Source organism: Micrasema longulum, unplaced genomic scaffold, assembly GCF_059751315.1.
Source record: "Micrasema longulum isolate JH-2025_06_02 unplaced genomic scaffold, ASM5975131v1 h1tg001813l, whole genome shotgun sequence".
NCBI classification, from domain to species: domain Eukaryota; kingdom Metazoa; phylum Arthropoda; class Insecta; order Trichoptera; family Brachycentridae; genus Micrasema; species Micrasema longulum.
This window is the reverse complement of record NW_028278987.1, coordinates 311,808-338,749: the sequence shown is the minus strand read 5'-3', so window position 1 is coordinate 338,749 and position 26,942 is coordinate 311,808. Positions and strand designations below refer to the sequence as shown.

At 33.7% G+C, this 26,942-nt stretch overlaps 1 protein-coding gene across 2 annotated transcripts; it reads right to left on the bottom strand.

Annotated features, from left to right (window-relative positions):
* Positions 1-369: 369 nt before the first annotated feature.
* Positions 370-18,607, bottom strand: LOC148273891 (uncharacterized). 2 transcript variants are annotated; one of them, XR_015824436.1, is made up of 13 exons: positions 18,475-18,607; positions 16,314-16,807; positions 14,599-15,054; positions 14,152-14,462; positions 11,641-11,891; positions 10,013-10,162; positions 8,367-8,660; positions 7,457-7,625; positions 5,988-6,155; positions 4,763-4,940; positions 2,251-2,429; positions 916-1,165; positions 370-814 (listed from the first exon to the last, which is right to left on the bottom strand). XR_015824436.1 is itself a non-coding variant. In XM_088238006.1 (12 exons), the coding sequence occupies exons 2-12, from the start codon at positions 16,785-16,787 to the stop codon at positions 979-981; spliced, it is 2,817 nt and encodes a 938-aa protein (XP_088094132.1). In that variant the 5' UTR covers positions 16,788-16,807; positions 18,475-18,607; the 3' UTR covers positions 370-978. The 2 variants fall into 2 exon arrangements, 1 of the variants encoding a protein (XP_088094132.1); XM_088238006.1 differs by having other exon boundaries at positions 370-1,165.
* Positions 18,608-26,942: the final 8,335 nt, after the last annotated feature.

The following is a 26,942-nucleotide window of genomic DNA, read 5'->3' as shown; positions in this document are numbered from 1 at the left end:
AATGTTGTTCAGCATAGCGGTAGCCCTTCCAACAGGCATAACTATCGGCAGGTTGGTCCTGTATGTCGGAATATGAAACAATCTATGCTGTCGCTGTCTTAGGTAATTATCAGGAACGTACAAACCGATGCTCATCATAATCTCAGGATTATCGAAAATACCGCGCAACAATCAATAAAAATGTGTAGTCAAATACACATTCCTTCTAGTCTCTAAAATTTTAAGTTTTCCAAATAAATCAGATAAGAAATTCCATTATGAATTTTGAAGACAAACTTGATTGAAGGATTGCGTTGAATAAAAAGCAGCTGCAAGGATTTTGGAACAGTATTTTTTATTTTATTAATAAATAATATTTTCAAAGGACTAGATTAAATGACTATATTTTATTATTAATTAATGTACAAATTAATTATACACTAGCACCACTGGTCACAAAATCAATCAAGTGGAGAATAGTCCACCTCATGATCTAGTGATAAGGGCGCTTGCCTCTCATGCCAGCGGTCACATGCTCTGTTCCAAGATCAAGGTAAAATATTTATTGATTGGCCAGTTTTTCACTTCAATATTATGTAATCTTTTGACTGGCCCCAGCAGTGCAATATTGATCAGCGTTTGAGTATATTACAAATGATCACCGATACACTGCGATTGGAGATCGATGCAGTGCCCTATACACCATTAGGTGTAGATAATAAAATAATGATGACTGGTTTGGTGCCAAATTTCTTAATTTCTTTCACCGAGCATTATTTCATGGATCATTGCGTGCATTTCAGTTTCTGGCTACTTTTCTATCAGGTTAGGTAACCTAGAAAAAAAATTATTAGATACGCCGCGATTAGAGTCCAATTTAGTACCCTATGCACCATTGGGTGTGGATGGAGAAATGATAATGTGATATGGGCACACCAGCAAAATACGCTCGCCAATCCAACAATGATAAAATGAATTTTTGTATGATTATTGCTGTGTTCATTTTCCACTTGTAGCTGGTTTCGAGCGATCTTTTTGTATTAGAAAACCTCCTTTTGCGGGAATAATATGCGTTGGAGGGGGTTTCTTTCTAGTAATATCTTCGTTTCTCATCGCGACTCGCATTTTAGACACTTCTTCAGGAATTTTATGTGCTGTTCCACTAGATGTGCCATACTTTTCCAATCTGCAAAAAAAAACAAATAAATATATGGAGTTATAATTTTTGCTAAGTTAACATTTATTCAATACAGAAATATCTCATGCTACGAATACCGATAAAAATATATGAAATGGATTTAGAATAGTTAATTGTATTTTCAAAATCAATATGGTTACTATGGAGAAATGTTTTCATACATAAATGTAAAAAAGAAATTCAGTAAAAATACATTTGTGGAAAAACATGACGTGTTTGGCCTTGATTGTTGAGACCTCAAGATTCGTGATATTGTTCTACACAAATTTCGATGGAACGAAACAAATAAACATGAATCGTGAGTATTAGGGGCGTGGCCAATGGAATCACTGTTTTTGCGGGAATTCAAAATTACAAATTTAAAAGTATTTTTTATGCTACTATAGTTGCTTGATTAAATTGACAGTTGTCAGCAAAAGTGAGGACATAACTTTGTAGTAATCTCTAAGGGTGATTTATATTGACATACGAAAAATCATTCGTATCTGGCATGTTAATTTATTTTTTCAATACAATGCTTGACATATAAATCAACATAGTTTTATAAAATCAGCTTTAAAAGTGAAAAAAAACTAAAATAAACCTTATTATTAACGACGTTCTTACAAGGTTACGTCATTTTGCAAAAATGTTAGAGATGAGACAAATAAATCGATCGCATAAAAAATAATTCGTTTGTTTTTCATGAAAAAAAGTATTTGATGTCTTATTTTTTAGTAAATAATTGTCTTAGACACACTATAATAGGCTTGTTTTTGCGTTTTTATATCAATTTTCGGAAACAGTCTTATGTTTGCATGAAAAAACTGATGAAATCGATTTGATTGGTACATGATCAGTGATAAATAATTTCCCATCACTAGTGACATTTGTTTGGCAGCTGTCATTTTCATCGAGTTATATTTTAAGGAGTATAATAATAATCAAAAGTATTTTTTTTTTACTGGACAGTATTTCATAGACCTATATTGCTTTAAAAATGTAAAAAAACATATGTGAGATTTCCCTATTGCTAAAACTATTTGAATGTCGATTAAGTTCCTCGAGCTGTGAGCGCCTCGTACATTTCCTACCTCTCTTTGTTAATATGCTGCCGCATGGCCTCAACCGTGGCGTTACTTTCCCTCAACATATCTTCCAGTCTCGCTATCTCTGCCGAGCTCCTCTTCTTCAGAAAATCCAAGTTTTTGTCTTGCTCTTTCATTATGTTTTCAACCGCGTCCAACTCCTTCATGGCTTCCTTCTGCACCAACTGAAATACAATTAATAATGAAATAAGAATAGCCATACTAGCAATGAGGAAAATTAAAGTTGCTTTTTTAGACGTGTCCCTGGAGCCCCGACCCTGTTGGGATTATAGGCTATTCAAAATATTACATGAATTTTTTTAAATGGAATAAACATATTACCGAATTGTTTAAAAGATTAAGGGCAGTTATAGGCAGCATGTTTAGAAAAAAATATTTTGTACCAATAAAAACAATAAGACTTATTTATCAATCATTAGCAGAATCAATTATTAGGTACGGTATACCAGTTGGGGCCTTTCTTGTAAACCCAACATTGAAAAAATTCAATCTTTACAAACCTCGGCTCTTAAATTAATAACAGATCAGCTGGAATTGATAAGGAAGAGGTACCCGAACTTTTTAAAAAGCAAGGGTGCCTGTCCGTAAATGCTATTCTATGGCTCAAATGTGTTACTAGATACCGATTTGATAGTAACTACCAGAAAAGGTATTTACATTCACATAATACAAGGCTAGCACAACGTGAAGGCTTGTCAGTACCAAGGTTTGTAAACAAGTATGGCCAAAGAACACTTCATTATACAATTACTAAAATTTTTAATAAGATTCCTAAGATGATTTTAAAAGAAAATGTTGACAAAGCTTTTAAGAAAAAAATTATTAAATAGCTAATATGTAACAAGGCTTTATATTGATTATCATTTTATGTCATCTATTTTAATTTTTGTAAATAAATTTTGTGTGAAAAATAGGTATGCTTTTAGTTCTTAATAATGTTTACATTACTTTTTAAATTTATATAATTTCTCTAACGTTTCTCTTTGTAAAGAAAAAATAAGAAACCTGCTGACAAGCCGGTTTCGCGGTTTAGTGGGTTTCATTATTTTTCCTTTTATATTTTCTGTTCATGTTTTACCTTCTTTAATAAAAATATATACAAAAAAAAACCGTTTACTCCGGTAGCGAGCTTCAGATGACATTCTTATTTTTTTTCTTATTGGGGGGGTCAGCGCTTATGCAAGCTCCCGACGTCACTGCGACCTGTGAAGATCTATTGCGACGGGTCCCCGTGAATAGTTCTCGCTCTCCAAGCCCGGGTCTATAAAGAGCCTGGCTACTGTGTGGAAGGCGAGAGTTTACATTTCACTAAATCTCCCCCTCCAAGTCCAGATCTGTGACGTATCACACTATTAGGTAGGGGGCGAGCTCTTTGACATCCTCAGCAGTCCCCCGAGGATGAGGCTCCTTTAATGATGTAAAGCGTCACATTCACATAGAATGTGTATAGGTGTTTCCTCATCTGCACTGCAGAACCTACATCTACGAATAAGAGAACCATTACTCTCATTTATTAAATCGTATCTTACTGGTAGGAAACAAAATGTTTGGATAAATAATTATTTATCAACCAGTGTTGATATTACACCGGGTGTACCTCAGAGTGCTCACTTGGAACACCTGCTTTTCAATTTGTTTATTAATGATGTTGCTAAATCATTTTCTAACTCTCGCTTTTGGTCTAGAAGTTTGGGAAAGGTTCATTCTAGCGCGGTGTTTGTTCACTCTGCAGTGCCCTCGGCGGGCTCTAGTGATAACCCTCACTTGATTTCGGCTGAGCTTTATTAGGTCAAAAGCAAAACTTTGCGAGTACCCTTTTATCAGTTCCTTTGCATGGTGCTGACCAGGCACTTTTTGCCACAGCATTACACTCTGCTTCCTGACCCATGACCTAAGCTCATTACGAAGAGCACATTTAGGCAACCCACAGAAGGGTTCACGGCCTATCGGGGCTGTCTCAGCTCCCAGCCTTGCCAGTTAATCAGCTGCCTTGTAACCGTCGATGTTTGAGTGTCCAGCTACCCCTAGACGACATTCATTTTAATGCATAATGTAAAATTAAGTTAAGAAAGAAACACTTGTTCTGGTCTTAACGGATTTCATCATTACTAAGGTTGTTCAGATAGTACGTTACTTTATAAAAACATGGAGGTTTAAGATATTATAGCTATAAATAGTTACTCAACACAGCTGGCCGTTGATGGTTGGTATTTTATGTATTTTTCCAGTAGCACATCCCGCCTTACATATTAAAAAAAAATCTCAATTCAAACGGATATGCGACCAGCTCAAAATATTTCTCCAAACTGACAAATAAATAAATATATTAATAGAATTACCTAACTATATAGAATTAACAGTTCAATCATCAGTAATATTGCTTCTGTTGGAAAGATGCGAGGTGATGTTTCTTAAATCTTACGGTCATTATTAAAACCGTTTGAGTAAAGAATAAAATGATGTCAAGAATATTGTTATTAGTTTGAAATAAACTTACAATTTTCTCCGCCTTGACCTGCTGCATGTCGTGGTCTCCGGTGGTTCCCTTCTGCAGCTCCACAGCTATCTGCCTGTACAGGTTGGCGGCCTGACCGGAGCGTCTCTTGGCAGAATCTCGCGCTGCTCTCGTGGCCGCTAGCTCTCCTCGTAATATGGCCACTTCTTTTCGGCATTTTCTGCATTAATAAAAATAGCGAGTTGGAGTTTTTTTTAAAAATTCAAAACTTAACATAGCAACATATTACAACAGAGATGAAGAACATTTAAGAGAAGGTAATATAGAAGTCTAGGCATCTACAGGGCTTATGACCTGTCAATGGCTGGTTTAAGCGGCCACTTTACACACTGTAACATTCATTATTCTGCCCGTATTTGAACATCTTTATCCCTTCAATTCTTACATCTGTTGATGTTTGTGAAGTTAAAGAGCTGAAACATTTATTTATGCGGATGAGATTCATCTAATTAAATTATTTCACCTACATACTAGGCAACGCCTGAAAATCTTATCAGGTCATGCCCTGTAGATGCCTAGACTTCTATATTACCTTCTCTTAAATGTTATTCATCTCTGTTGTAATATAGATAAGTTCATCACGATCTAACCCTTATCTGCACACGATGTTGCATAGGGCATTGCACTGTTATCAGGATCAGGTTTAGATTTCAGGTCCAGTCCAAGGACAATGAAATACTTCAGTCAAAAATTTATTTATTTAATGCAGAAAATACACAAATTTACATAGACACAATTATATGTTTTTTATGTCCCGACTTGATAGAAAATTCCGTGTTAAGTCGGGACTCTTCGATATATAAATCAAAAATATTTATTTACATATTAAAACAATATACATGTAATCAAAACATTATGCAAAATAATCAAAAAATTATGCAAAATAATCAAAACAATATACAAAATAATAATGGAAAAATATACAAAATAATAATAGAAGAAAAACCACCTTTAAAAGAAAATATTTCAAGTCAACTTTCCCGGGAATCGACCCCAACCTCTAGCATGGTGGGCGAACGCACCAACTACTCGGTTTCAGGATTTTTACTTGAGAGCAGCCATCGCACAAAAACACTCTGGTTCTGGGTCTATTTCACACACAGAACTGAATCCTTCATCCGCTTGGACCCAGAGACTTCTACATATACAAATAAATATAAAAATCGGACCGGATACGCATGAAATAAATACACAATAATTATCAGACCTGACTACTTTGTCCCCGTTTTTAGCCTTAGTTTCCACTTTGTGCTTCTCACAACTAAGTTCCACGAACTTCCTCTCCAAGTTGTCATTGTTCTGCTGCAGCACCGCTATCCTGGCGGACTGTCTACTCTTATCTGCTTCGTATCGGTTCTTCAACTCTTCAAATAACCTTAAAAATAAAAAAATAAACTACTTGACATAATATAATGACTCCTTACTACAACTGTCACCAAAATTCTCTTGAAAGAGTCCAAAAAAAATTCTTACGGTATATAAATTTTAAACTAAGAATCAGTCATGAATTTTTAAATTACGATTTTTTACTAAAAACATTAAATTTGTTAAAACTTAACGATAGAAGAAAAATTATAGACCTTTTAAATTTATTCAAAATTGTAAATTCAATATGGGATTGCCCTGAACTATTATCTCTCATCAACTTCAGGGTGCCTGGAAGAATGACTAGACAGGTGCCACCGTTTTGTAGCAACAATTCACGGACAGTGTATACTTGTAATGCCGTATTAAACAGACTTCATGAACTCGGCAATAGTTATTCCCACGTATCTGATATATTTAGTGTAGGGTATTGTTCCCATAGAACAAACCTTTTGAACTTTTTCAAAGTTGGTGAATGGTAATTATATTTATTTATTCATGCATTTCATAATATATATATATATATATAGACAGTTTTTTGTTCACTTTGCCTAGCTGTGTGAAACAGTACTTATGATTTTCTTGTTGTTTTACTGTAGAATGTTTTATTATTTAAACTTTCTACTGAATGCGTTGTATAATTTTTTACAAAATATTCAGGTTAATTTTTTTAATGCAAATCTTGTATAATTTTTGGTTTGATTTTTTTTTAATAAATCTTGGGTGCTAGAATAGCAAGAAATATTATTACCTATATTATGAATACAAATATTTAATAACATGACCATTAATAATAATATATAATAATATTTAAAGCATTAACTTTGTGGTCAAACAATTTACTTAGTTATGAAATATTTGTATTTAACCACTTACCGATTTTTCTATGTCTACCGGTTTAGAGACGTACGTCATAATTTAATCAGTGCATTTTTGCCCTAATCAGTGCATGTGCATGTCGTGATGGTTTTATATTTTTGTGCAACAACTATGGTGAAGGTGTATAGTGGGTTTTGCATGTTGGTTTGCATGTTGGTTTAATTGGTGTCCTAACGAAGAAACGGGTACGTCTGTGGTTATATATTATTATCTCATTGATATATTTATAGTAGTACATAGGACACTGCATTTGTTGATTTTTAATAAGGTTGTTGTAGCATTTTGATTCAGAAACCTGATGTTGATTGTTGATCACAGAGTAATACATTGTAAGTTGTCAGTAGAACCGTCGTCACAAAAATCAAAAAAATCATACAAATGCATCTAATTATTTTTAAATTAAAAAAAAAAAAAATTGTAATAAGGTGTTACCTTTTACACTCTTGAACGGTGTTATTGTAAACATTGGCAGGTATCGTGGACTGAAGACCCTTTCTCTGGTCCTCGAACACTTGACACCGCGACTGCGTGGCGGCCAGGGTAGTTTTACACCGGAAGTATTCTTCGTGGATTAAATTATAGTCACGGGATAGTGTTTCCACTGCAAATAATAATATTACGATAATTCTTAGACTTCTTTATAACTCATCGGTGCGAAGTGGACTTGAGGGTGGAACTCTTACCTGGGCACCCAATATTCAATTAAACAATGATCAATCTTCCCATTTCCATGAGAATAAATTGCAATTTTTTCAGAGTACCATAGCCTTGTACATGATATCGTGGATATACTGGCAAAAAGCTTTAACTCTCAAATCCCTGTTTTGAGAAATCACGCATTTAAGTTTTTTGATCGTTTGAAAATGCCCTAATAAGGCGAAACAATTGTCACGAAGTTTTTATTTTTATATGTTTATATTTGTAAAAATAAAATAAAGTGCTCAGTAGACTCAAATCAGTGTTTGATTTCTAATTATAACATTTAAGTTTTGTTCCAATTTTACTCTTTTGTGTCTTATTTAAATATAGTAAGATGTTAAGTGATCATTTAAGAACATGTTTTTGAATTTTCCATTTCTTAATTTTATATTAAGTAAATATAAGGTTATTTTAAGCTTTTAGCCTGAATAAAATACCCGGTATACGACTTAACCTTAAATTTATTTTTAAAACTACGGATATATGAGATTTAATATGACTTAGTGTATTTTGACAGTTTGAAGAGTGTTAAAAACTTTACAAAACTGCATCATTAAGTCAAATCCGCATATTTTCGAGTTAACGTTTTTTGCCAGTATACCCACGATAAGGAACGTATCCAAAGTTTTTATTAAAAAATTACCTTTTTGTTCATATAACTCGTGAACTTCTTTCAATTTCCCTCCGAGTAATAAGACTTTCTCTTTCAGTTCCTCGGATTCTCTTCGCAGGGCGTCTCTCTCGGCTATAGCCATCCCGCTCCTGCTTCTGTGCTCCGCCACCTCGGCGGCCAGTTTAGAGGAGGACAGATGTATGGCGTCATTCTCCTCCACGACCTGTTTTAATTTCGTAGTAAAGCGGTTGAATTCGGCTTCGTAATCACGTATCAGTTGATCTTTCTCTACTATGGACTCCTGATACGCATTTAATAATGGACCTAGAAAAAGTATAATATATATATAAATGACATTGGTAAATCTCAAGTCAGATAAATAATTCATCAATCTTTAAATATTTTGTAATAAGTTACCTGTAATTCAAAAAAAAAATCGAAAACTTGGGTTCACGTTACTGAGAATGGTTGTATCGGCAAAGAGCTCGTAACCCGCCTAGGAATTGCTGTAGCAACTTTTAACACAATGAGAGCTGTTTGGAAACGAAATGCCGATTGTTTGACTCTTGTATAATGCCAGTGATTACTATGGTTGGGCTATGTGCATAGAGCGAATGATAATCGTACCCCCAAAGAATTCTTTATGCCACTCCGGAAGGCAGACGAAGCAGAGGCAGACCAAAATTAAGATGGCTGGGTAATGTGGAAAGTGACATTAGAGCAATTGGTCTGACAAACTGGAGAAGAGCCGCATGGCGCAGCGAGGAATAAAGACAAATTCTTGAGGGCCCACAATGGGCGGTAGCGCCACTGATGATGATGTATAATGCCAGTACACTTATATAAGTGTGAACAGCAGTTTGAAGACCAGAAGGAATGTGTATTTAACTACGCGCTTCTTTCAACCCTGAAATTATGCGGAGCATTTGCTTTTATGTTCCGGATAGTTACCTTAGACAGTGTCAGCATAGACTGTTTCACATTCCAATATACGGGACCAACCTGCCAATGATTATGCCTGTTGGAAGGGCTATCTCTATGTTGAACAATATTACTTTGGAAATTGACATTTTGTACGTCTCTGGGGGAGTTTTTCGTTACAAGATTCACTTACTTTTTTAACATGTTATTCTTTGGATATTATATATACTTATGTGTCATTTTTATATATACGTAATTTAACCTTATTATTTTAATTATTTCTATATGTATGAATTAAGATATTCCATTTTGTAATATACATGAATAAGTAAAATTGAAAATAAATAAAATTGAAAACTCAAAATACCAAACTTCTGTGTTTTGAGAGTAAGAGCTTGAGGGGAATATTAGGTATAAGGTGGTTCGATTTCATAACTAACAAGTCCGAGAATGAACGCAGCAGCCTCCTATAACAAGCGCTTTAAGGGAGTGTCGGTGGATCTGGCTTGGGTCCGTGCTGCAGATGCCTCAGGAGAGCCTAATCCAAATTGTATCTTCTTCACATATGCGGGCTCCCGCCGTCCCTCTGGAAGGCCGTCAATGACGATTTTTCGGCTATTTTCGGCAGAACTAAGGAACGCAGGGTGGACGTGGGAGGAGGTGAGTGCTGGCTAGCGATAGGATCTCCTAGAGGCGTTTGGTGATGTCCACATGCCTCACTTATACATAAATCCCTAGCTACAAGAAAGACCTACCTAAAGTATGTGTGTTGACATCCCCCCAAGCTGATGGATTATCTTTTTCAATAGAGTAAGTTCTCTGTATCTGTTCAGCATAACTTAGTCGCCTCTCGGGAGCTGAGACTCTCTGGTGTTGGTCGGGATGGCTCTCGTAATCTTGCTTCTCTGAAATAAGTTGACATTTTAAGAGATTTCTTTCAACAATACAACAGACTCCCGTATTGCAAGCTGAATACTTTCCAGGCAATACCATGTAAAAAAGTATACTAATCATCACCTTCATATCCCTATTTGCACACAGGACAGTAATTATTACTTAACTTAACCCAACCTATCCTAACCTAACCTCAATTCAAATTACATAAATGCAAAAATTAGAAAAGAATAAACAAAATAAATGACGCATCAAAATACTGTTCTGCAGATATTACGCGCACCGTTGGGTCTTTGAGTATTTTCATCTTAATAATAAGGTAATACGCATTAGCTATATCAAATCGTATTTTTTCTTCTGATATTGAGTGGATGTCCGTTTTTCACCCAAAACCATGACAACTTTAGCTTTTTTTACACAATAAACATCATGGCTGATCATTCGGTCAGCCGAAATAGATGAAAGAATATTTTCATTGCGACGGGAATATCTGTCAAGTAACATTGTAAAAATTGTTAAAGAGATTAATAAAACAATGCACCTTTTGCTGACAGATTTTTTTATTGATAACAAAAACAGAGAAAAAATTGTATGAAAAAGAAAGTTTTATTACGACATTAATAATTAGTTTTAAACAGTTCATTTAAGAACGTTTTAAAATGGATAATTGTCGTATTAAAAATGTCTATATCACAAGTAAATTTGTTGGCTAAGGAATGTAAACGCGGAATAGGAGAGTGTCGCGCATAGTTAGTACCTACGTATGTACTCGTAGTTGCAAACAACTCTGTACTTCTAGTGACTCGATTCGGTATTTTAAAGTTAATAAGATTCAGGAGTTCACAACAATTGAGCTCCGAATTCAAAATTTAAAATAAAAAAGAAGGTCATCTATTTTTCTACGATCTTCTAATAAAATTAAATTTAAAGTGTCCAATACGTGTAATTTATGTTATCTAAGGGAATATTTTATTTAAAGTCTCAAATACTTTTATTGAATTCTCTCTATGTTCCTAATGTGTAATTTATACTGAGGAGACCAAACAGTGGAATTATATTCCAACTGACTACGAACTAGTGCTACATACAGAATATTTATTACTCTAAGTGAATTAAAGTCTTTGACAATGCAAAGCAGGAAACCTAATGTTTTCATGCTTTTGTTTGTTATGTTGTTAATTTGATTAACAAAATCTAGTTTTACACCAAACACTATACCCAAATCTCTTATTTCGCTCACCCTTTCGAGCAATATGTCATTTATAGTGTATTCATACATTATAGGGTTTTTTTTTACGACAGAAAGTAATTGATTTGCACTTACTTACATTCACAAATAAATTATTTTGTATGCACTAACTATTCAGTTTATTTAAGTTTAATATGCAACCATTTTGTAATCTGTCTAGCCAATATGTGTTCCGGCTAAAATGACATTCCGACAGTGACATACATGCTAAAAATATTGCCGATTATAAAAGTAGCTCACCTTCAGGACAAATATTAGGTTTATCAAATACTGGCAAAGACGGTATAGAAATGCCCTCGAAACATTTTCCTTCCAAGTCAGCGGAGAGAACATTGGTGAATTCTCTGAACTCCTCGTTTATTTGCGAGGCAATATTCTTAGTAGGAGAATGAGTGTGTTTGTCTTCGCGGTTGTTATCATTACAGTTGACAAACGTCGAAAGTTTTGCCGTGCGTAGTTTGTCTTGGTACCTCAGAAGTTGGACGTTTAATCTAAAAGGGGAAATAACACAGATTAAATTTAACGCTCCTTCTGCGTGTTTATGTGACAAGGGAATCCTCGCAATATGCATTCAACGGATTATTTATTTATTTATTTACACCTTTTATCAAAATACAATTTAACGTTCACTTTGCCCAGCTAACAAGGGTACATACCCCGTTCCAAGCTAGGCTATTACATTCTAATATATGAAAATAGTTAACAAATTAATAGAGAGCACAGACAAATAAAATATAAACTTATTCGTATTTACATTTTTATACATATACATACACACATACATATATACACATAGATACACACACACATACATACACCCATGCGCATACACATACATGCATTCATAAAAACATGGACAATTTATTTATGCGAAACTTCATTGTTGCCATCTATAAATATATATTTTTTAAATTATTCCTTATTGTTTATATTTTATTTTCGACATCCAGTAAGAATCTCCAATCCGTGGCATACATCAACTTTTCTGACTCCCTACGACCAATGTCATGAAAGAGCGAGGTCAACACCTTCCGCAACTTGACAACACTCCCGTCTCTCCACGATTCTGGCAAAAGGTTATGGACTTTTTTGCCTACGTAATAGTGTTGTCTCGATGCCAGAACAGTGTTGACCCCTTCACTTAGTATCAGATCCCTATTAGAGTATCTTGTATTATGGTTGTGGTTGACGCTTAGGTAAATGTCTCTATTTATGTGTGTAACCACTACCGTTCTCAATATATACTGTTGAATAATAAAGTACTCTGAATTCTTCGAAGAGCAAGTCACTTGGATAACGAAATGTTTTTTTAAAGATTAACATTCACATAATTGAAATCGGATTAGCAGTAGATCCGATAGTGTACTGTCAGTTCTAGGATGCAGAACTAAGTTCGCACAGAGGCACTCCTTACATTTACATGTTGGTCCAAGATCTTTCAATCTTCTACCTAAAGAATTACAAAACATTAAATCAAATAAAGTAGGTTTGAGGTCTTGGATTTGCATGGAAGGAATAGATAGACACCTTCTTTAAATTTTTTTTTTTTAAATTACAATGAAATACTACAAATAAATCCTGTCTTTTGTTCTATCAGCATATGTTAATCTTGTTTTTTTTTTTTTTTCATCATGGTTATGTCATACCATATTTATATGCTATAAACATTTAAATCATTAAGAAAGGAATGGCCCACGCTCAGTTGCTGAAGTCTTTGTGGGCATTTTTATCCAAATTATGTTCGTTTCTTTGAATCCCTTAAAATAAATATGTGTTTATATTTTTCCTTTTTTAAAAAAATGTTATTACTATTTTATTTTATTTTTACATCTGAGCATGTTTTTCATTCTTTATTTCCATTCTTAATTTTTAATTACTCTTACAAATTTTCTTCATTTTTAATATTATTTCCATTTGTAAATACTCACTAACAAACCTTAAAATATATTTTTTTCACTTAAATTTTAATTTTTAAACAACTTTCATTTATGTTTTCTTTTTCCTTCTCTTTTTTATACTTTCATAATTAACCTTGCATATAATTGCTTTTTAATATGGAAACTTCACTGGTCCATTAGAATTAAGTCTAATTGTGTAAAGTATTCAACTTTGTAACTGTACTGTATGTTTCCTGAATAAAAGAAAATAAATAAATAAAAATAAATAGCTTAATTTTAAGGCGTATTTTTTTGGTGTATTTTTGTAATTAAAATTTTGTGTAAATATATGTATGGAAAAATAAACAACAAAAAAAACACTTTTTTGCGCCTCTGAATAAAAAAAAATGTGTATTATTACGGGTTAAGTCTTGTCTAGTGAGTGTAGTCCATTATGTGCTTTTTAATGTTGATTTTAAATTTGTCTACATTTTAGGGTTAAAGTCGTTGTATAGAATTTTTGACTGTCCTATATTTGTCTTTGCTTTTTCAATTAATAGTGATGTCTGGTACTATATTTCAGCATTTTTGATATTTTTTTTACACCACAACAGGTCAGGAGGCCCAATTACAGTGGTGATTACAGCACAGAGCACCCAGGCTTGAGAAAAATCACATTTTAAATTTTCGTGTTCTCAACGGGAATTGAACTCGGAACCTTCCATGTATGTCGAGGATCTGAATTACTACACCACGGGGGACGCTATATTTACTGGTATGTCACCGTTTTGTATGTTTCACATTGCAATTTAGTGTACAATTTTTATTTCAAACTGGCAATAATTATAATAAAATATCGACAGGAAAGATATACCTGTAGACAACATTTTTCAGCATAACCAGATCTTCTGATAGTTGAGAATTCAATCTTCCTACTTTGATGGCGGTGATTTCATTACTACTGCAGTTGTCACAGATCACTCTTCTTCCCGGGCAGTCTAACTCGGGTCTTCGAGTATGGTCTTCCATACTGGCAGCGTAGTTCTTGTATTGCTCAATACAGACCTTCATGTCCTCGTGTTGGTGCTTCAGGAACTCATTCTCGTCAGCAAATTGATTGTTGCAAACGAAGAGGTCTTTGATTTTGTTTTTCATCTTTAAAATATGGCCGTCTTTATCTTGTATCTGAAAAAAAACATCAATTTATACATCTCCACACCTAGTGGGGCATAGAGTACTGCATTCCTACACCAAATGCAATGTAAATTGATCATCTGCTTTATAAAAGAAATATGTCTCCTGGCAGCACATAAATTCTTACTTGTAAATCTCTTTCTTGACACTTGGCCAGGAGTTTGGCCAACATGTCCTCGTAATTTCTCACAATTCCTTTGGTAGACATTTTGGATTTGCTGCGAGTAATTTGGGCCACTCTCCCAGAAGCGGAATCTTCGTATTTCTCCACGACAATAGCGCCATTTTTAGTTTTACCCTTTCGCCTCGATTTGCGCCCATTTCGGCCGACGATGTCTTTGGGAACTTCGTACGTTGGGCAGTCGGAATGGTCGAATATGGTAATGTTGTCCGTTTCAGAGTTGAAATCCTCCTTGGAAAGGTTTTTGAAGTGGCGAGATATGTCAATTCCTTCGTCTTTGTACATACTTAAGGCCATTTCAGTGAAGAGACCAGTCCGCTTTTGATCAGATTTAACACTGTGGTTATTAGACGTATCTGTCAAGTGACCTTCTTTGGATTTGTGAGATTTTTGATGGGAATCCTGTGAAATAAAATTAACAGAATATATACAATATCTCCATGGTGTAAGTGACCGGCTATTGCCTCCCATTACACAAAACACGAATATGAGAGTAACTAGACACTCCATCCTGATGTTGCAAAAACAGTTTAAAATCAACACAACGATCGGTCAAAGAGGATTGGTCTCCTTCTCGGTTAAAGTGTACACCTCCTTCCATTGTCCATAAGACAATTAAGGACTGTTTTTTCAAAACACGGCATTTGTTTCAAACATAATTTTTCAGGGTGGGATTTTTGTGATTCGCATTAAATCTAATGAACAATCATTGTTTTAAAAAATTTACACATTACAATTAAATCTGAAAAAAAAACTAATTGTGAGATATTAATTTTCTTTTATATTTTATTAGCATCCGATATAAATTATTGAAATTGGGGATAAAACGTAGTTTTTTCAAAACACAGTATTTTACGGTTTAAGACGTGTTTCAGCGAGTTAATTAAGCGTGTTTCAGCGAGTTTTTTTTAGGTAATCGATGCATTTTAATATTGGCTTTAAATGAAATCAAAAGTTATTAGATTATTGTTTAAAGGGATATTATTTTAAACAATAAGTCTCAAAACCACTAGACAAAGAGAGGTTGGTAAGTGGTTATACAGGATGTTCTTTACTAATTTTAAGGAATCTGTTTTAGATAGTAACAAAGAAAATTTAAAAAAAAACAAAAGGTTGCTTACTTCTGCAGGGGAGAAGTGAGGGTAGCGCAACGCAGTATCAGACTCCCCCCTCCCCCTCCCTGATTTTTTTGATATTTTTTTTTTTTTTAATTTTTTTTGTTCTAAAAAAATATTTTAATATGCCAATATGTCTTCTTGCTCATACTGATCATCGTGGTTTCGGATGTGACAGGGTTTAATGAACACCCTGTATACAAACTATGCCGGCAATAGCCGTCAAAATTGTGTCTCTCATTTAGGAAATGATGGCTACAGCAGTCGGTCTTAAAAACATTGGTAGTGAGAAAAAAACTGAGTAATTATATGGTAGGAGAAGATATTGTGTCCTTATTTGAAACAGTCGGTAACAAAAGTGTCCCTGCCGGTTAGTCAAATACGATTTACTTAAAATCATCAAATATGGTCCAATCGGAAGTGAAATATTCCAAAAAATAAGTAAGTTCATATGTGTCCATATGAGTGGATCCTATGAGTGTCAAAAATATGAGTGAAAAAAAGTGTCATGCAAATGTGTTGAATATTAAATTTATGTATCCTTACACATTCTTTATGTCTGTGACTTTTCTTTTTTTCCGAAACTTTCTTTCCCTTGAAGTGATAATCCGCTACGTCTCTCTCCGACATTTTCAACCGCCGCCTCTTCTTACTTCTCCGTTTTGTCAGATTTTTCTTGCTCCCACCGCCATCGAGTCGCTTCTTCTGCACCACGATGTTTCCGGAACCTTCTGGAAGCCCGTGGAACTGTCTAGGGATTATTTCTTCAGAGTTGGAATAGCAGGTGTTTCCAGAATCATCCGGAAGCCCGCGGAACTGCTTGGGGATGATTTCTTCCGAGTTGGAGTAGTGGTGGACGATGATGTCTTCGCTGCCAAGAACGGACACGTTCTCGAAGTAATAGTTGGAGTTGTTGGTCAGTATGGAGGTGTTGGAGCCTCCTGGCTTCTCTAAATCGGAGATAACTTGGAACAATGGTAGCATCTGCTTTGTTGTGACATTTGTGGATTTGGCGCCCATGTTAATGTTGAGTTTGGTTGCTGAAATGTTAGTTTATATAATTAAATTCAAAGAGTATGCAATTATAATACTTAAAAAGCTAAAATACAATGTTTTTTTAAAAGTTTGATCCGATCAATATAATAATGGCGACTATTTTATAACAATTCTTAACCCTTCCCTTATTGTGCCAAAAACATCGGCGAATTGCGGTGCTGTGTAGTCATTATGCATGCAAAAAATGAGATATTTTGAGAAAAAAGTGGCTCAGCAAAACTTCCCGCAAATACTGTTTTTTTGCCAATTTTCAAAATTCTCAAACTTCATTGTCAAATAAAAATTTTAAAAATAAAAATGTAAATAGGGGCTAGATTTCTTATTGTCCATGCGCTCTGCAGCTGCAAGACGTGCTGTTATCTAGCTCATATATATGATAATTGTAATATATCATAATTGGAGACGAGGAACTAGAATCCCAACCGTCCATGCGCTCTGTAACTGCAAGACGTGCTGGGATATTTATTTATTGTACAGCGCCCTTGAGGTGATTTTCACAAAAATGGCGCTATTTAAATTATCTAAACATTATTATTATTATAACGTCCATAGATCGAAACACACACACGTTAAATTATTTTACAATAAATCTAGATCATCGACCGAAGAAAGGTCGAAGAATATTCGAACTTAGTATTTTCTAATATAAAGTTTATATTTGAAGCACTAACTTTGTGGTTATTCATTATAATAAAATAAATAAAACAACTTTGTTTTTAACCACTAATTTTTATTTTCACCGACCGGTTCGTAAACCTTGACAAAGAAGCTTGTTTGCTTTGAAACCGGTCGGTGAAAAATAAAAATTAGTGGTTAAAAACAAAGTTGTTTTATTTATTTTATTAGTATTTTCTGTTTAACATAATACATTATCGATAACCTAGTTCAATAGGGAAATAACTCAAAATAGCTCCTTTTGAGTAACCAATTATTTTATATATTTGTTCTTTTACAATTTATGTATTACTTAAATTAATGACAGTTTTCCTAAGTCAAATTTAATGGATTTTTTAATTGAAATATGGCAAGGAAACTCAAATTTTTAAGATTTATTTCCCTATGGAGCTGGGGTATCGTTGTATTGTGCAAGACCAACTAATTACACAAAAGATATTTTGGATGACAAATGAACGCGATTCTATAACACCATTAAGTGATAATATTTTTAGCATAGCTGCAAACGATAAAAAATGTCATTAACGTTGATAAAGAGCCAAGCTTTTAGAAAATGAATGAAGAAGAAATTCTCTTTCAAGGCAACAAAATCGTCGATTTTTTTCGAGCGCTTAAAATAAAAATCGTAATTAATCAAAACAATTTACATTTCCAGTTGGAAACTGATAAAACTGTGCGGGATTTCATTTGAATTATACCTGGATTTTAAGCAGATAAGCTAAACAATTCTGCGGATAAGGCGTGGCACAACGGCATAAAAAATCAATTTTTTCCACCCAGAATAATACAGAATACACACCAGAACAGTGCCATTTTAATACTACATTAAACATACGGTGTTTATTCACGCCATTCTATCTATCAAAATAATGCAGGCAAAACTTCAAAACTGGGTCAAACTGCGAAAAAGTATTGATCAAACAATCCAAAACAACAATGAAACATTTAATTATCCATTGCTTAAACTATAACGTACCATTTTTGAACCGTTTTCAGTATGTTTTCAAGAAGATTGAGTGTTTATTTTGTAATTTTACGTATTTTTTCTAAGTAATCGTTCCACGACTGTTTTGTTGTGACCTGTGGTTGTGACATTTTAGGATTCAAAAGTTTATTTTGTATACAAACGCTACTGACACCTAGCGGCATAATGCCTAAAACATGTTTATAGTGCTGCATCCACAAAAATTAAATAAATGAATGGTACCTACCTACAGAAAATAATGTTACCCCATAATTTATTATTTTTAAAAAAATTAGTCAGTTTTAATTTATTTACGAGTTATTATTATATATTTTCAAATTCAAAGCTGCTTTTTATCATATTTTCTAAGAGCGACTTTTGTTTTTATGCCCTAATGTTCATGATGTGTATATTAGTCAATTTGTGACAAAACTCGAAATTCTTTGACATAGACCTTCTAGCTTTCGTAAATCTCTTTTCCATTATAAATACTAAAACATCAGTCAAAGTTCTAAACTATTTCTTCAATAGCAAGTTGAAACTTCATTTGGCTAATGTGAAAAATGTCAATACAACTGATCTGGTTCCCTAGACTGTGCAATCTTGAAATAGGTGAATTCATAGCATAATTAGTAGCAGCAATATCTATATGAAATGAGACATTATGTCTAGTAGTCCTAACAGGTATTCGGAATTGAATCATGTTTAGCAAGTCAGGACAGTCCAACGTTCCATTTATTATCTTAAAGAGAAACATTAAATTACTTAGCTTCCGTCTTCTGGATAAACTTTCCAAATCAAGTGTGTTCATTAAAAAGTCATAGTTTAAAGATTATTCACACAAAAAGAAGTCCCGGGACTATTAAATCCGGCGACCGTGGAGGCCAATCGACATCACCATTTCTTGAAATAATTTGTTGTGGAAACAAATTGCTCAGTAATTCCATTGTGACATTGGTTGTATGTAGAGTTGCAAAGTCTTGTTGGAACCACGTTTTAACCAAGCTCGAAGCTTCCAATTCTGAAACTTAATCACAAATAACTATCGACGTGCTTAAAAACATGTTAAGCATTTGAGCGATCACGTGTGTAATCTCTAAGTTAACGCTCTTGTCAGTTTGTTTTTTGTTTTCCTCGTAAAGTAAAACAGTTCACTGGCGAAAAATCGGCGTTTTCATTTGCAAAATAGTTAGGAGTATCTGATACAAAAAAGTTAATATTAAATTACAATTACTATGACAACTGTATTTTTTGCAGCCGGCTAAATGCAATAAATAGCATGATAAATGATAAATAAACAAATAAAAATAGCAATTTTGGAATGTTTTCCATATTTACACCGGTGAAATTCAAATATGTAATTGCGCAGCTGGATTATAATCCAATCGCGAAATGTAAATATTTACACATTTAATATTAGGTGTTCACGGATGTTCCATTGTTATCGCGAATACGATAAATAACCATGGTGAGAAATTGTTATTACGTCGCTTATTAGCACGTCGGTGTCAAAAAGTTATCAATCATGTTACGTTAACGTTCTCCAACAAATGTTTATGCAGAGTTACCCACAGTTTTGTTGTTTTAAGTACAATTTCTTGAGCATGGGGTCGAATTGAGGTTAAAGGATTGTTTTGAATAATTTATAGGACACCAGCTTTTCAGCTGATCTTCTCGCACGTTGTACAGCATACGGTTTGACCAATCTAGAGAGACAAAAGTCCTGAATTGAAATGTTAAAATATTGCTTTTCCTTAATATGACTATACCCTTGAATACTTCCTTCAACCGGCATTCTTCAACTTATGATTTATCATTGCATTTTAATTTACCAAAATATTCGTGAAAACTTAGCAATACTGTCATTAAAAACACCATTTTCAAAACACTAAAAATAGCGTAATTTAATTTCGGATACTCCTTAAGTATGTAGTCAAGTAGAGTCAAGGCATAAAAAAGTTCTCAACATATCGCATCATAAAAATTTGTTGAGGATATAATTATTTTGTGCGATTACGTGCGATTTTCATTTTTTTCTTAACTTATTATTACCCTAACTTATTATTACGCATATTGTGTATATGTCAGGGGCGAACCGTGTTTAGAAGCGATTATGCGCAGCTTACCATTATATTTGACTAACCATAATAATGTTTTACTGTAACTTTATTTAAAGAAAAACTAATAAATAATAACTATTTATTTTAAATCATTTCCACCGTTTGTATTTTTATCTTAATATAAATATAAACATTAATAAAGCGCGCCCAGCGCCTGCGATGAGTCAAGAAACTAGCCGATTATTCGAGCTTATTTTTTCATACAAATAAGTTTACTATATTTTAAATGCCTTAATCCCAATGCGGGTTTTTTCTCCTAGATTAAACTTGCAGAAAACACAAATTATTTGAAGATTCTTGATTTGGAAAACAGTATTTTTTTAACAGTATTTATTAACATTATTTCTTAAGGGCTATTTTTCTTTGAGATGGTACTTTTGACATAAGACCATAATTACTTTCATGCGTCATATTGCAGGACATATAGCTCTATTTCTTTCTAGAACAATTCGGCCAGTTGACATTTCAATTGAATACCTAATATCGACTGATTTTTTAGTGGTTTTTTAAAAAAAATTTTTATGAGTTATGTGTTAAAGTAATGAATAATCTAATCTCTTATAAAATATCTATATAATATAATATATCCAAAAGTTACGTTGTTTGAGTTAATTGCAAAGATGAGTATTGTTGTATCACACAGAACCACAGAAAAATATCAATTTATAATATATATTACTTACATTGTATTATGTACCTTCTATGTAGGTACAAATATGTGATTTTTTTATAGCTTACCTGTAAATGAAATCAACATTCGCCACTGGTATATGCAAAATATAAAATTTGCTTTCTAGATTACCAATATGTTATTAATTTTCCAATATTCTTTTTTTTTGGGTCTTTATGGCACTATAGACTCTAAAGGCGGATTACCGAGATGCGTCATAGAAGCCTTTCCAGTAAGAAATGCTCAGCATCAGCAAGAAGCTCTTCACAACTGAACCATCACTATTAAATTTTATTTTTTTGTTCGATCAATATAATAACAATCAAGATAACTTGTACTAATATAAATGTTTTTTTTTGTTTCATATTATATTTTTTTTTACATATTGTTAAATTTGGATTTTAGGCCGGAGCGTTCTTAACAATTTTACATCGATCGATAAGGTGGTTGATAGGTTTCCTCATTAAGGTTTAAAAAAAAGGCCACTTATATTCACTACACATTGTCACATACGGGTACATACAATACTCACACACCCATACACATATACACACACCCTCACCCACCCTAACATGTACAATAAAAACACTGATACACTAAAACAAGTACTTAGCATAAAAATAATTATGTTATGATAAAAGTTATCCTCATAATGTAATTGAGACACATTTTATACATTTATTTCTACCGACATATTGAAACAAATGTATAAATTCTACAATGTGTTTTGTTTTTATGAGAAAAATAAAATAAAATACAAAATAATTATAATAATCACAGTTTATTGACAAAAAGTACCATTTCTTTATCTACTGCATGTTTAAGCAGGTATAAGATTTCTCTGGATTATGTCTAGTCTGCCTAACTAGGTACAACCTGTTTTAAGGCAGACATTTTTTCTTAATTTGTTGCGACAGATGGAAAACATTTTTCAGAAGGGAATAAAGAAGTCTAGGCATTTACAGGACTTATGACCTGTCATGCAATGCCTAGACTTCCATATTCCCTTCTCAAAAATGTTTTCTCTCTGTTGCAACAAATTTAGATACGAATAACTCCCAACGGAGGAAATCCAGTCTGTCTGCAAACATTTGGACGTACTCAAAACATTGTTGAATCAACTAACTGGTAAAAGAAGAAGCATAAAAAATGGACAATTGTTTTCAGGCGTCGCCTCGTAGGTTAATTGGTTCAGCCGGATGAATCTCACCCATATGATAAGGGTCTCAGCTCATTTACTTCACAAAAGTCAACAGATGGAAGAGTTGAGGAAATATGGATGTTAAAACCTATGCAAAATGGTGGATGTTACACAGTATGTAAAGTGGCCACTTCAACCAGCCAATAACAGGTCATACGCCCCAGTGGTGTAGTCCTAAATAAATAAGTACCGGAGCGCACCGCCATCACTTTGGTGAAGTGGGAGGGAAGTGGGAGTAAAGTGGGAGGGAAGTGGGAGCGAAGTGGGAGGGAAGTGGGAAGGAAGTGGGAGGGAAGTGGGAGGGAAGTGGGAAGGAAGTGGGAGGAAAGTGGGAGAAAAGTGGGAGGGAAGTGGGAGGGAAGTGGGAGGGAAGTGGGAGGGAAGTGGTAGGGAAGTGGGAGGGAAGTGGAAGGAAAGTGGGAGGGGGGAGGGGGGCACAAAGGTTTAGACTTTTGCCAGTTATCGGTAATAAATACGTTTGTTGTTATTTCGAATTGTTTGAAGAGACTTAAGTAGATATATTTTTGAAAAGTAATATTTGTTCCTGACCAGAGCCGGAGCGCCGCTCCGCTCAGATAAAAGGTGCCGGAGCGCCGCTCCGGTGCGCTCAGGCCCGACTACACCACCGATAAGCCCTGTAAACGCCTAGACTTCCTTATTCCCTTCTCAAAAATGTTGTCCCTCTGTTGCAACAAATTTAGATCTGAGGAAAGGAAATCCAGCATGTCTTCAAACCTTTGGACATACTCCAAATATTTTTGATCCTATTTATTATTTAAGAATGTTTTTTGGTAAATTTTCCGATTTTTTTCTACCTAGACCCAGTAACTATTTTTTAACAAATTCATTTCATTGAATCCGGGTCATGGTGTTGCAATGTGCGGGTAACATGTTAAATACTTTGGGGACCTGAAACCTGCAATTTCTCTGCCCGAATTCAGAGTTTGTTGTAGACCCCATGACCCATCCTCTAGTTTGACTTCTGGTAGTATGTCCATAATATAAATATTTCTTCATTTCGGAGCTGAAACATTACTGACATTATTTTTATCCACATACTGAAAATTGCCATAATTTTTTTTTATTTGTTTATTTTTCCAAAGAATTTGAATTACAAAAATACACTTTAAAAAATACATCATAAAATCAAGCTACAACATAATTTGCGAAAATGCCCACAAAGACTTCAGCGTCTGAGCGCGGGCTATTCCTTTTTTAATGATTTAAAAGTTTATAGCATGTAAATATGGTATGACATAACTATGAGGAAAGATATAAAAAAAACAAACAAGATTAACATTAGAGATGAACCGGATATCCCGGCCTAATTAAATCCGGCCCGATACCGGAAAGTATCTTAATATCCGGCGAATACCTTATACGAGTATTAATGAATTAAACTGCAAAAAAAATATGAAATCAACGCCAACAAATTATTTTTTTGATGTCGCCCGTGTTTGTAAAAAAATAAGTAACACTTATTATTTTTTAAATAAACTTTTGTGCGTAAAAACGTTTGTCAGTCTTCAGTATACACCCTAGAAAAATAATTAAACCCGCAAATAATAAATGTTAATCTAAATTATTTTTATTGATTTAAGTATCAGTAGTAATTTATGGAATTTAATTCCTTTCTCTAAACTGTTCTTCGTCTCTGTTGTTATTTGTCATTAATAAAAGCTTTTCACTTTTTTTAGCACCACTACAGGCCAGGAGGCCCAATTACAGTAATGACTTAAATCGGTTAGACGATAAATCTTAAATCCTTTGATGCGGTGTGCGGTGTGTGGTGGCCAAACCAGCAACCAAACTGTTAATTTGACACTGAAAATGTTAGAAATAACTATGACATAAATTTTATCAAAATCACCTAACCTAACACATGCTTATCACCCGCATGTAATGTAATGTCACTGTGTACTTACAACTTAACCTTTATTTTTTAAATATACTAATCATACTCAGTTACAATTTATTGTAGTTTCAATTTTTTTATAATCGAACCGAAGAACTAAGTTATCAGTGCTACACACTTGAAATAAATTTAAATATGAACAACTCCCTAGGGAGGAAATCCAGCCAGTCTGCAAGCATTTGGACATAATCAAACATTGTTGGATCAAACATTGGTCAAATTTTGTCTGTTCTTGGGGGACTTTTAAGACTTTCAGTCCCATGAGGTTGAAAATTATGTCTAAATTAATGTGTAATAAACAATCTTCAAGTAAATAAATAAAAAAATAAAAAATACATCAAACTATACAAAGACATTACTGAACATTAGATTATTAAAAAAAAATAGTTGTTGACACCTTTTTCTGGTCATGCGGTTACAAGAGTAGATCCCAGCAGAATGCTTGTACGAGGTTTTCTTGTGATTTGAAATATTTAATACCAAAAACATGTACGACTTTTGCTCAGGAATTTCTCTTTTGTAACCCCAAGAGTATTCAATGTCATGGATGAACATATTAAGTTCTCCAAAATGAAAGCTATCACCACCGCCAGTCTAGAACCAATGAAATATTGCATTTCAAAAAACCTTTGAAATCAATATATTTTTTTTTTTATTCACCTTTTTTTACATAATTTTATTTTTACATTAGCGGGCTTATTGCAAAATGGCAATTTCTTCCAACCAACCAATAAAATAAAAGTTTTATTTTTATAAGTTATTTACTACTCGTTGAAAATGGCCCTCAAAATTAAACATTTGCGTAAATTATAAGAACGCAAATATTTCTTTTTTAAAAAAAAAAAAGTCTAGTTACATAACATATTCAATAGAAAAAAAAAGATTAAAAAGCTAAAGATATATAAAAATAGAAATAAACGTATTTGTTAATAAATTACCTTAAATCAAAACTATTACTCAATGGGAAAAGGGAAAAAAGAGGAAAGAGGAAAGGAGGAGAGATTAAGGAAGAGAAAGGAGATGTTTCTTCAGACGTGATTTAAACAGAGATAATGTAGTACCATCTTTGATGGTGGATGGGAGATGATTCCACAGTCGAGCCGCATGGACACTATACGAGTTAGAGAATAAAGAGGAATTGTGGATGGGTATTAAGAGAGTGCCTTGAGAATTAGAACGAAGAGGTAAACCATGAACTGATAAGCGTTGAAAGTTTTCACGCAGGTATATTGGAGCGTTAGGACTGTGAAGTACGTTAAACAGAAGTGAGAGGAAGTGATAGTCTCTCCGCTGTCTAAATTTGAGCTATTTCAGTTGCCTACAATAATCAGAAACGTGGTCATATTTTATAAGACCAAACATGTACTTCACGTCTGCCCTGCCACGAATCGAACCCAGGACCGTAAAAATGTAGGCGAATGTGCCAACCTTATTTCCGAGGCTATTTCCAAGGATATCTATGTCCTGTTGGTCACTCATCTAAATAATCTGCTCTAACATATTACAACAGAGATGAAGAACATTTTAGAGAAGGTAATATAGAAGTCTAGGCATCTACAGGGCTTATGACCTCTAGTTTTCTTTTCTTTTCTTTTCATGGTCATATCATACCATATATATGTGCTATAAACTTTTTAATAATTAAAAAAGGAATGGCCCACGCTGAGACGCGGTAGTTATTATGTGCATTTTTCCAATTTATGTTATAGCTTAATTTTAAGATATATTTTTCCACAGTGTATTTTTGTAATTATATTTCTACGTAAATAATATGTGTATGGAAAAATAAAAAGAATTACTGGTTTAAGTGGCCACTTTACACACTGTGTAACATTCACCATTCCGCCCATATTTGAACATCTATATTCCTTCAATTCTTTGATCTATTGATGTTTGTGAAGTTAAAGAGCTTAAACCTTTATTTGTGTGGGTGATATTCATATAACTGAATTTTTTCACCTACATACTGAATGTTACACAGTGTAAAGTGGCCACTTAAACCAGCCAACGACAGACGTCGCTTTTTTAAAATTGTTCAAACTTAAATAATTGTCAACAATATTTTGAGTTTGTCCAAATTTCTGTAGACAAGAACTGGATTCAACTCCCTGGGGAGCTGTTTATATTAACATATTACAACAGCGATGAAGATGAAGATGAAGAAGTGTAAAGTGGCCACTTAAACCAGCCAACGACAGATCATAAGCCCTGTAGATGCCTAGGCTTCTATAATACCTCCTCTAAAATGTTCTTCATCTCTGTTGTAATATGTTAATATTAACAGCTTCTTGAATCCAGTCCTTGTCTACAAAAATTTGGACAAACTCAAAATATTGTTGATAATCTACTCTATTTTTGTACTTCTAAATCTGCCCGATAAAGAAAGTGAATTTTAATGAAGAAATTATTTATTTAAAAAAAAAAAGGAAATCTGTGAGTCAAATATTTCAATTTTCTCAAATGTAAAAATATTTAAAAAAAAAAAGTATATTGTTAAGTGTCCTCGGTACGGGTAACCCCAGTAAGGTCACATTATTTTTATTATTAATTATAGTTTGTAACAGAAAAAATATG